Below are 11512 nucleotides of genomic sequence, written 5' to 3' on the forward strand. Positions count from 1 at the left end.
ACAAAGCACAACTAGTCAAGAAGCCCAAAGTGGATTTTGACTTAAATCCATTCTAAGTCATAATTTCTCAATGAATGGATGTGGTCGGAAAGTTTAATGGACATACATGTCCTTTGCATGTGCAAATGTTGTCTTTTCCAGCAAGGCTAACCATTCCCCTTGATAAGAACCATGAGAACCTATAGCCACCATATACTCGAACTATTTATATGCGTATATATACAATATGAACATCAAAGCTATGTTAGAAAATGAAAGATATAGGATTGATACCATGCCTACACACTTTTTAGCATCAAATCTTATACGGTTTCCTTTTTATTTATAATAAAGTATCTCCATAGTACTCACAACCCATAAAAAGCATGCAAATTCATGTGGAACGTCAATAGTGGCACCAAATTAGTTTGAGTTTACCGAAGTTTCTATGCTCGAATGCTACTAGCCCAAAAAGGTTCAAATAACTAGCTTGTCTAAGATGTTACTCCTACAACACACATTATAACTATAAGACATACAAGATATCAAATGTTCCTTAATGAGAATTTCAATTGTCTATGTGGCATAACCTTAGTTTGTTGGAAGGGGGGGAAAGTTGTAGGTATATAGGAGTTTATCGACTAGTATTTGATGCATCATAACACAATATTCATCAAGAACAAAATACAAACTAAAAAGAGTCGCAACTATTTTTTGACCTATTTGGGGAACTCTAACACAATAATATAGAAAAGTATTCCCTATTTGGAGACTTGGATTGAGAACATGTTAAATCACCCACCATAATATGTCTAGAATGCTTGTATTATGTCGCAACTAACTAATCTAATCACATAAGTTCAGTCAAACAAATATAAGATAATGTTAGGTATAATCTATACTATTATTGAGCACTTCATCATGTGTAAAAAATATCAAGAGCGTAGTATTCAGAACTCACATGATTTCAAATTTCATCACGCCTATATAACTCATTATGCACATGCTTTTATAAGTACAAAATGAGCTACTTTAATGTCTAAACTATAAGAAATCAAAAGGCAACAAATGTTGTGAGTTTGAATTAGGTTTATGGTAGGTTGACACTATGTACTCCAAAAACTAGCTACACTTTGTGTGTTCCGTATTCAATGAGCACATGGGAAAATAGAATTATTTAATGTATGCCAAATCACAATCCTATGTTAGGATTATAGATTCATGATTGTCAAATTCATTAGAAGACTGATGCATGTTATTTCATATCATAATCCATCCATTATATGTCGACATCTTTGCACAAGTAAAATAACTCATGCCGGATCCTCGGATGAAGTTATATGATCATATCATGTGTAGTTATCACACTTATAACATAAAGAACTCATGATCATGCTATCACATAATTTTTCTTATGGTTGTGGGTACATGAGTTGGTTTTCCCAATCAAACCATCAACATTTCACAATTCTATAATGCTATTTAGTGTTGCACAAATGGATGAACAACATGTTACGAAGTGTTGATTGCATGTAGTCCCTTTGCATCCATGATAGCCAAATCGGTTAGGAATGTATATACATAAATATATAGGAGGGGAATTTCTTCCAAAGTATGGTAATTTATAAATAATTTACATCCTTGAATTATTTGGGCCACTTTAAATGTTATGATGTTTTTATTACACATAAGCAATCCACCAAACTAAATTTCAACATTTTATACCACGTACTTGACACAAAACGTGGAGAATGCAATTGTTGTAAACCCTTTCTAAACAATTGCATATTAAATTTGAGGATGTTCCCTCATGAATTCATTCATTTTTACTTGCCTTCAAAACTTGTTTACCTACACAAGAAAAGCTTGCTAAGTAGGATTATTATTATAATGAGTTTACGTCTTGGTGCATATATTTGTTAGTAACCATGTTTTTTGTTTTATATAAACAAAAAGGTTGCTAATATAACAAGAAGTTTGCAATTGGAATTCGCGCATGTTAATTTTTTTATCAACTCGACTCAAATTTTTCTGATATGGATGATGTTCATGACATTATATCATATTCGTTGTGCATTATGATTAACAATCGGCAACGGTTCGGTTCGAGAGGGTGAAAACCGAACCGTTTAAAATTTTAGAAACCTGAACCGAACCGAACCACGAAACCATTAAACCAAACCATTTAAAAAAATTCAAACTGTTAAGCCATTAAACCGGTAAAACCGTGGTTTCATGGTTCGGTTTTGGTTTTCAGCTTAGGTCCATTTTTAAATTTTTAAATATTTCATTATTTAAATTTGCAAAATTTGAAAGATTTTCCTAAAATGTGAGAATAAGACATGAAAATGAAAAGATTGTTTAAAAACATTTTTTTCAATTTTTAAAAAAAAATTAAAATCAAAATAAAAAAATGTTAAACAGTTTAAACCACGGTTTCTAACTGTTGAAACCGAACTGAACCGAACCGTTTAAGCCATTAAGGCGCGGTTTTGCGGTTCAGTTTGGTTCAAGTTGCCAATTGTTAATTATGATCCCAAGAGAATTATTTTCAAGTTGAAAAGTCAATTGCAACTATGATCAAAATTACTACATTAGACAACAATGTCATCCTAGAGACGATATTCTATTTTATGTATAAAGTACTCATAAGGTTTATTCTAGTGTTTACATTCTTTAGCATGGGATCCTCAACAATTTCGGATGGTCCATCACCAACAATAAAAAGAGATGCCTTAATTATCTTATCAATTTGATGTTGTTGATGAATCATCGTGAATTTTCTTTTTGGAAAAATAAAATAAAATCATCGTGAATTTTCTGTTCTCGATTATGTTATTCAGAGAATAAAAAGTATGACAACTAAAATTGATTAATTTAGACCTGTTTTAAATTGAAAAGAGTTCTTACATTAAAAATATTTTTGTCACATAATCCTAATGCACACACATGAAGCTCAACTTATAATGTCCACATGATACTTCATACTATATCACATGGTCGATTCATATCGGTTATCTCATAAAATAGATGTTATTCCTTCTCATACATATTTGTTTTCATTGGCTCACACATAATGGGTAGGATAACAATATCTAGATGTATGCTATAACATTCAAATGACTACATGGGTGGTTTCAAGAATGCACTAGGAGCATTTATGCTCTTTCAAAGAAAGATGAGCTAAAATTTTCAAAGTGAAGAGTCAAGGGGGAAACTACAACAATATGAAAGTTGGTTATGTCTTTTTCCCATAATACAATGATGGATTCTTTGTATGAAATGGAGAATGTACAACAAAATTGATCAAGTTGTGAGAACTTAAGAATACTACTACTATCAACATATTCATGGACATATCAAACAACTTTAGGTTCTACCTGGTCTGTCAACATGTATAATCTGACAACTTTGAGCAACCTAGAATATTTATTTTTAGGCATGCATAGACAAACCACATGCACATGATCCTTGTTGCCATCGAAATGCATTATAGAATATTGTAACATTTTAAAAAATGGATATTAATTACACCATTACTTGACATCACATATTAAAGCAATTTCTAAAGAGATACATATGATCATTGATAATGATCAATTTCCCATTTGTGAATATGATGATGAAAAATGTATTATTAAACAAGTGGGTACATATCATGCCCCAAATCTGCACATGTTACAAAAAAATCCTCTTATGCAATAAATGTTGATTATAGAAACATGCATTAAGCATTATATTGGTGTGCTAGTACCATGTTTTACATATCCATGGTACTCATGGGTGCATCTGTTTTCATGAACAAGGTTGAAACCGTCATGTCTCAAATGTAGCTAGAACTCCATCAAGGTAGAACATGAAACATTTGAGTATTTGCCGATCAAAATGCCAGAGCACTTAACATTGTCTGACCCTAGTATGTAGCCATGACAGTAACAATCAGCAACGGTTCGGTTCGGTTTGAACCGAACCGAACCACGAAACCGCGGTTTAACGGTTTCAAGGGTTCGGTTCGGTTCAAGTTTAGGTTTTTATAAACGGTTCGGTTCGGTTTCGGTTTGGTTTCAGCAGTCAAAAACCGCGGTTTAAATGGTTTAACGGTTTTTATTTTTTATTATTTTAAAAAAAATTGTTTTAAAACAATCTTTTCATTTTTACTCTTATTCTCACATTTTAGGAACATCTTAAAAATTCTAAAAATTCTAAATAATGAAATATTATAAATTTTTTTTAAAAAATAAAAAAATTTGACCTATGTTGAAAACCGAAACCGAACCACGAAACCGCGGTTTTTACGGTTTAAAGGTTTAACGGTTTGGTTTGGTTCAGGTTTCAACTTTTTTAAACGGTTCGGTTTGGACCCTCTCGAACCGAACCGAACCGTTGCCGATTGTTACATGAGAGGCATGTGTGCTCATTCATGTTGTGAAATGCACAAAGGCACACCACAATATGCTAACTTGAATGAAATCGGGTTATCTTTTTAAAATTATGCATGGACGGGCACTTAGCCAACACACATACTTAAAACTCTGCTTGTGCACTAGTGAGATTCATATAGGTATTCTTGAAGATCAATATCAAAGACACCATGAAAATGCAGCATGGTCAAAAGCAATGATTAAAATGGTCATTATGTTACTGAACGACTCCTCATAAATATGACAAGGAAACTTGTTTAGGTTTCAAATAATAATGAACACAACGAAAATGACATAGACCATGTATTAGTATTCAACATTGGGGTACAAATTATTGCATATGCACACAAGTTTCAACCAAATCCCCTTATATAAGTAAGAAATGTTGGCAAAGAGAAACACGCCTAAACTATTAATTAGAGAAATATTTATTTATACACATAGGGTTTTCCGCCTTTAGGAAATATATATGTATGCGTGCAATGGGGTGCACACCAACTCTTACGAATATTACACTCTTTTTTATTTTTTTGTCATGGTAATATTACACATTAATCATGCAAGTAAAATAAATTTTGATTATAATGGGACTCATGCCAAGATTTTGACACAATCTCGATGGAACTAACATGTTGATCCCATGGAAACCATGTGATTATGGTGGCGTCAGCATGAGAGTTCTGCTAGTCTATGATCACTCTATCGCTAGTAAAATTGATACAACTAACATTGTAGAGATGATGGGTCCATGCCATGTGATAAGAGCAAAGGCTATATTTATAATGGGGGCCACACAAGCTTCGATGGGTGTATATTAATACCATGACATTTCCGTAAGTTGATAAATCTTGAGCATACACGTTCAAGACACAGTGAGTCGAATTCGCAAAAGAAAACCGTAAGGACCGATGCACACCTCGGCATTGGAAGCAATATTTCATCTAGAAACTTCCGAGGTTGTGGGTTCGTTGTGTGGACAATCGGCACCATCCAAATGGAGTGAAGGGCCGGAAAACTTCGCCTGTGAAGAAGGAAGTCATGGCGTGTCCTCGTGGTTTCTACACACACACACCCAACGAGTTAATATACGAATAAACGAAACAAGTTACCTCATCTCTGGTTCTCACACACAAAAAAGGAGTGAACCCACCCGGTGACTAGAGCACCTTGTCGAGAGATGAATGGGCGGGTTGGGTTCGGACTCGAGAAACCCATCCATAAGCTTATATATTTCCGTGTGTGTTCGAGAACAATTGGGATATGTTCTTTTGTTGGCACAAACTTGAGAATATGCCCCCCCACCCCCAATAAATCAAATGGATCTTACCTTTCGTGCTAATTAATTAACTTCCGCTTTTATGTATGTAATAATGTATGTATGTATGTATGTATATATAGGGGAGATATATTTGTAAATTTCCACAAATTGTTTCTCTGAAAAGCTCTTCTAACAATAAAGCATATGCTCTCAATGGATCTCCTGATTCTCCACCCCCCACCCTCCCTGCAAATGACAGAATAACATCGTTTTCCTTCACGCCATTCCATTGATCAAATACCCAAAGATAAATCAGTTTAATTAGCATTTGTGGCAGCAATACTACTGCTAATAATAATAATTAATAATGTCATTAATGTCCAGCAAGCTAATCCTTACTCGTTTCAATCTAACTACTCTTGCACTAATTAGTGCCCTGCTTTGCTTAACACTATGTAGTTTATCATTCATATGTCACGGCTACAACGTGAACTCTATGATTAATATTGTCGAGGAGAACTTCATTGATCAAGGATTCAATCCTCAGGTCCATTTAAGATCGATTGATGGAGAATTGAATGTATTGGTTGTGGGCGATTGGGGAAGGGATGGAAAGTACAATCAATCCCAAGTGGCAGAGAAGGTGCTCACTAATTTCTCTATTTGATTACTTACCCAAATTTCCATTTCTTGTCATCAAATTTAGTGAAGTTAAATGTAGAAGCGATTAATATAATTACGTCTCATAAATCATCATGAATGGCTATATAATAATGTTAATTAGGATGTGTCTTAAGCCCCAATTTAGTTAAGAGTAATAAGGCTACTATATCCCGATCAAGTAATCCAATTGATTAATATAGCGGTCATTAAGCCCAAATTAATAAGGTTGACCTTATGAAGCCTTGAGTTTAGAGTCTCTAATCCCTGTTAATGATGTTTTCATTGACAGTTAATTTAAGATTACAGACATGAAACACAATCTCTTTAATATTAAGGTCATTCCCTAAGGCCACTTTATGAAGATTAAGGGAATTGAGCCTCAAATTATAAGATTAAGATAGCTAACTCTAATTTATCTAGCAAGGATATGGTCTCGTCCAATGATCCAATTGACTTATAATGATTTCGTTGGTCTGATGGGAAAATATTGAGTAAATAAGTAAGGATGAAGCGATTCGAGGAAGAATTATGGTTGTATTAAGATGAATGACTTGTGGTTATATCTCTTATTAATCGATTCAATAAGAGTTATGGGTATAGATAGCACGCTAATTGATGATGGTCTACTAATTGATTAATTAGTTACCATTTTTGAGGTGATTAAGGAAGGGTTATCTGCGATGGGAAATTTTATGGTGGAGTGATTGGGTGTTTATCGTAGTATTAACGATAATGGATTGTGGTTCAGTCATTAAGTTATTTTATGGAGGATTATGGATAATATGTAACGATAAGCAGTTATGGTTTCCTGGTATGTATGGTGATAGACTCGGAAGGATGTATATTATGATTAGTTCTGCTTTCAGATAATTGAGTGAGCAAGGGAGGATCTGCGTGCTCATTAGTTATGAATTTTGCTGGTTAACAGATAATTAAGGAACTTGGTTTCTTCGTCTTCTTTTTAACGCATAATTGTGTGAATGAGTACGAAGGAATGAAGCTGGGTAATATAGTTATGGTTTGCTAAATTAAGCTATAATTAAGGCCAAAAGACATAAAAAAAAGAGGTTTATGTTAAATAAGGTAAGGATGGATACTTGGTTTGAGTGTGTATGTATGTACATATATTAGATCATTGCAAGTTCTACATACATACATACATACATACATACATACATACATACATACATACATACAGATGGGCGTGGTGGGAGACGCGCTCGCGGCCGCTTTCGTGGTTTCGGTTGGTGACAACTTCTACGAAGATGGCCTCACGGGCGCCAATGACACCGCCTTCGACACTTCCTTCTCCGACATCTACACTGCCCCTAGCCTCGACAAGCCTTGGCATGTTGGTCAGTATACTACATACACATACACATACAATATATACATCCATTCAATATATTTATTTATAAGGTGTAGGCACTACTACTTGACAACATTCGAAGACAAACACCCTATGCCCATGAAAATTTCCCCACGTAACCCTGATCTCTTGAATACCTTCCCACAACAACACCTATTTTAATGCCCATGAGACTTACAAGGTTAACTGAGTTTGAGACATCATATTGAACTTGAAAACAACATTCAAAATAATAATTTGTAAATGTTTAGTCGTGCTCTTAGGATAAGTTTATTGAGAGCATTTGGAACTGTGCGGTTCTTTCACTTGCATGGGGTCACTCTCTTCTTATCTTAATGCTCTTGAATACATTTTCTTCCTTTGAAAAGCAATATCAAAACATTGGACTCTTCAATAAGTACGAAATGCCATAACTTCAAGATATCTAAAACAACTGTCTTCTCCATCAATCGAGTTTTTAAAAAGGCTCATGAGGCTTTCATGATTGATTTGTTTTAGTTCTTGGTAACCATGACTATCGGGGTAACACACTCGCTCAACTTGATCCCCTTCTCACCATTCGAGATTCGCGGTGGCATTGCGAGAGAGCTTTTGTGCTTCGCTATTTCTTGGAAGGTGCGTCTTACCCAACTCTTTTACAACAAACTCGAGGTATTTATGAAACCAAAATTTCAACCTATAATTAAAAAAATGAACGAGTTTTGTTTGCATCCATAAATGGCACATGGTCATAGTACTTAATATTTCATGCCCATTTTTTGTCTTTTAAAATAAAATGTGCTCTACAAGCTGTATGCCCTAGTAATTGCAAAAAAGTGTCTAGAATTTATGTGTTAAAGGTCAAATTTTGTCAGTTTAATTTTCCATTAAAAAAACTTCCCATTTAACATATATATCGTGCCATATGGGACAAAAGAATATTTTATAGATGGAATTATGATAAAGTAGAGTTGTTCTACTCTACACCAAAGTATTTATTTAAGACAACAATTAGAACTTAGAAAGAGGCTCATTACCTAAATGTACATATTTCATGTTTAACCTTAGGGCATTCTTAATCATACTGACGAATCTGTTTTTGGAATAAATAAATAAATAATATTGCCAAGATAAACATGATTTCTAATTGCATTGAATTTTTTAACATCCATTAACAAATTGGACGACATTAAGTTAGTTTTCCATTGAATTGATTATCTCCTCCACAAATCTCATGATGTATTTGAACAATAAGATCATGAAGGCATTGTGTTTATACACATCCCTATAAAGTGTTGCTTATAGATGCATGAGTTATCATAGTGGTTTGGTCCTAGTGCAATGTAAGCACCCTCAACCCTTCATTAGTGACTACACATCCTAAATGATTGGTTGAATTGGTGAAATACTCAACTTTAGACGAACTTGAATTTACATTCACATAGCCATTGATTGACAACAATTTACATTGCTTATTTAGTCTTCAACCCAATGCCTAAGGCTAATATTCGATGCTTCATGTTTTGGCATGTTTGTAATGCAGTACACAACGACCATGATGTAAAGTAATACGGTTGGGAGTTAGCAAAACTGAGAGTCATGATTGTATATAATCAATAAGATGTTATGAAAAAGTATCATTCTAAATGCCTTGTCCAATACCTAGGGCGAACAGTGTTTGATCGTAATATGTCCTCGATTGTATTGGATCCTTGTATTTCTCTTCTTGGGAGTGTTCCTTTTCCGTTCCCTAAATTTCCAATTTCACGGTATTTTGTTTTGTGACACTAGTTTTAGGGTATCGATATCCTTGATTTTATTGGATCACGTCTTTGTCTTCCTTGGAAGGGTTTCTTTTTAGGGACTAGTGTTTCATCTTTACTACCGGTGGCATGTCTAAAAATGCACTCAACAATAACAATGTCAAATCACATATGGTTGGAATTTGCAGTTTTTGTGCATGGGACTTGTTACTTCCCCATGCCTTGGGTAATTTAGTGTTAATTTAGTGTTAGAGACATAAGTATATCCTTTATTTGGTTGGAGCACTTCTCTTTCATTCCCCTAGCTTTGAGAATTTTGTAAAAGCCAAGGTGATTATATTTCTTAATTAAGTGGAGAATGTATTCAAGCTGTATATTTTATGATGGCACTCTAACAAATACAAACAACCCTATTAATGAGTTTTTGTGTATCATTGTGAAGGAAGTTTGGCATATGTGGATTTCATATTCTATGATACAAATCCATTTGTGAAGAAATATTGGAACGAGACAGAGCATACATATGATTGGAGGGGGATTGAACCAAAACAACAATTCATTGACAATGAACTTCAGGTGCATAACTCAAAAAAACTTCACAACTTTAAACATGATCGTCTAATATCAGAAAACATAATATTCTTAAAATGTTTGTTTGTTTATTGATTTTATTTCTTAGTTTCTATCATCTTGGCTTTCATCATCAAATGCAACATGGAAGATTGTAGTTGGACACCATCCCATTTACTCTGTTGGAGACCATGGAAACACGGTTGAGCTCGAGGAGCTAGTTTATCCTATCCTGACGGTAAAAAGATCATATGAATTGTTCTCTTAACACATTTTTTTTCTTGATTTGTTCTTCAAATATGGTTTATATCACAGGAGCACAAAGTTGATCTTTATGTCAATGGGCATGATCACTGTTTGGAGCATATCACTCGAAGGTTAGTTGTCTTTCCATTTCAAATGCTGTCATTGAATACATAATGCCATATCCAAATGTGATAAATTGTGTGTATGTGTGCGTGCTTTGCCCCAATTTTAGGGTTTTATCCTGTGAGTCTTCCTGATATGATCCATTGTATGCTTTCTTTGTGTGCAGTCCCCTCATTTGGAGGTTTCTGACTAGTTAGTAGTAATATAACACATTACTAAACACAGAGTATGTGTGCATGTGCTTGTATGCAATGACTAAAGTATCAAAGGATTTTGTTTTTGGCTTTTGCACTATAGTGGGATTGAGTTTTTGACGAGTGGAGGAGGTTCCAAGGCATGGAGGGGGATGGATACAAGTGCGGACATGACCGGGCTGCAATTCTATTATGATGGTCAAGGGTTTATGAGCCTATCTATAACAGGGACGACATTGTCGTTTCAATTCTATGATGCCCTTGGCAATACACTTCATGGAAAAACCATAAACAAGAACTTCACTTCATAATCCATACATACCATATAACTCAGCTTGTCTCGCATGTTTTCTGGAGAAGCCAAATGTACAACCGCCCCCCCCCCCCCCCATATATTGAAAAAAGGTTTGCCTCCATAGCTAGCTAAAATTAGGTAAAATAATTTTACTATACTTTAATAAATTCTTGTAAACTTGTATATAATTAAGCAACGAAACTTCTTGCCAATCAGCAATCAATGTTCATACGTGATATACAAATATGGAAACCTCCTTCGAACTTAATAATTGTGTTTGTTTACACAAGAATTATTTGGTTCAAAGTTCGTACTTGAAACACTTTCATATGCAGCAGAATTAAGGAAAATACCAAATACCCACGGGTATATCGAACTAACCCCTATTAATTTTGAGACTATAAAGTCTACTCTTGGAAGAAAAAAGGGTAATATAATCGTTGTAGTTTAATGAAAATGTCAGCGTGATTAATCAATTGATATTTTCAGAAGTTGTGGCTGTAGTGAAATACACTCTTCAAATTGTTTGCAGCAAAGGAAATTAGAAAGATGAGGAATGACAACAAAAACAATAAATTTGATGTGGATGAGAAAATGAATATTCAACAGATTTTTTTTTTTAATTGAATAGATCAAAATTTGAATTGAAAAA

At 34.2% G+C, this 11512-nt stretch overlaps 1 protein-coding gene across 1 annotated transcript; it reads left to right on the plus strand.

Annotated features, from left to right (window-relative positions):
- Positions 1–5929: 5929 nt before the first annotated feature.
- LOC147868687 (purple acid phosphatase 7-like) lies at positions 5930–11354 on the plus strand. The gene is made up of 7 exons (XM_087322345.1): positions 5930–6301; positions 7520–7676; positions 8189–8305; positions 9875–10008; positions 10112–10240; positions 10318–10379; positions 10669–11354. Exons 1-7 carry the CDS (start codon positions 6026–6028, stop codon positions 10874–10876), a joined length of 1083 nt encoding a protein of 360 aa, XP_087178471.1. The 5' UTR covers positions 5930–6025; the 3' UTR covers positions 10877–11354.
- Positions 11355–11512: the final 158 nt, after the last annotated feature.

The sequence above is a fragment of the Azolla caroliniana genome, unplaced genomic scaffold, assembly GCF_043228905.1.
Source record: "Azolla caroliniana isolate FFs.n. ecotype wild unplaced genomic scaffold, voAzoCaro1.0.p SCAF_1, whole genome shotgun sequence".
Taxonomy (NCBI): domain Eukaryota; kingdom Viridiplantae; phylum Streptophyta; class Polypodiopsida; order Salviniales; family Salviniaceae; genus Azolla; species Azolla caroliniana.

What these genes read in the sequence shown, in the direction of transcription:
- LOC147868687 (XM_087322345.1), top strand. Translation starts at nt 6,026, where the DNA reads ATGTCATTAATGTCCAGCAAGCTAATCCTTACTCGTTTCAATCTAACT. An exon ending in CGACAAGCCTTGGCATGTTG is followed by an intron (nt 7,677 to 8,188) that starts GTCAGTATACTA and finishes GATTTGTTTTAG; the next exon opens with TTCTTGGTAACCATGACTAT. An exon ending in TTGGAGCATATCACTCGAAG is followed by an intron (nt 10,380 to 10,668) that starts GTTAGTTGTCTT and finishes TTTGCACTATAG; the next exon opens with TGGGATTGAGTTTTTGACGA.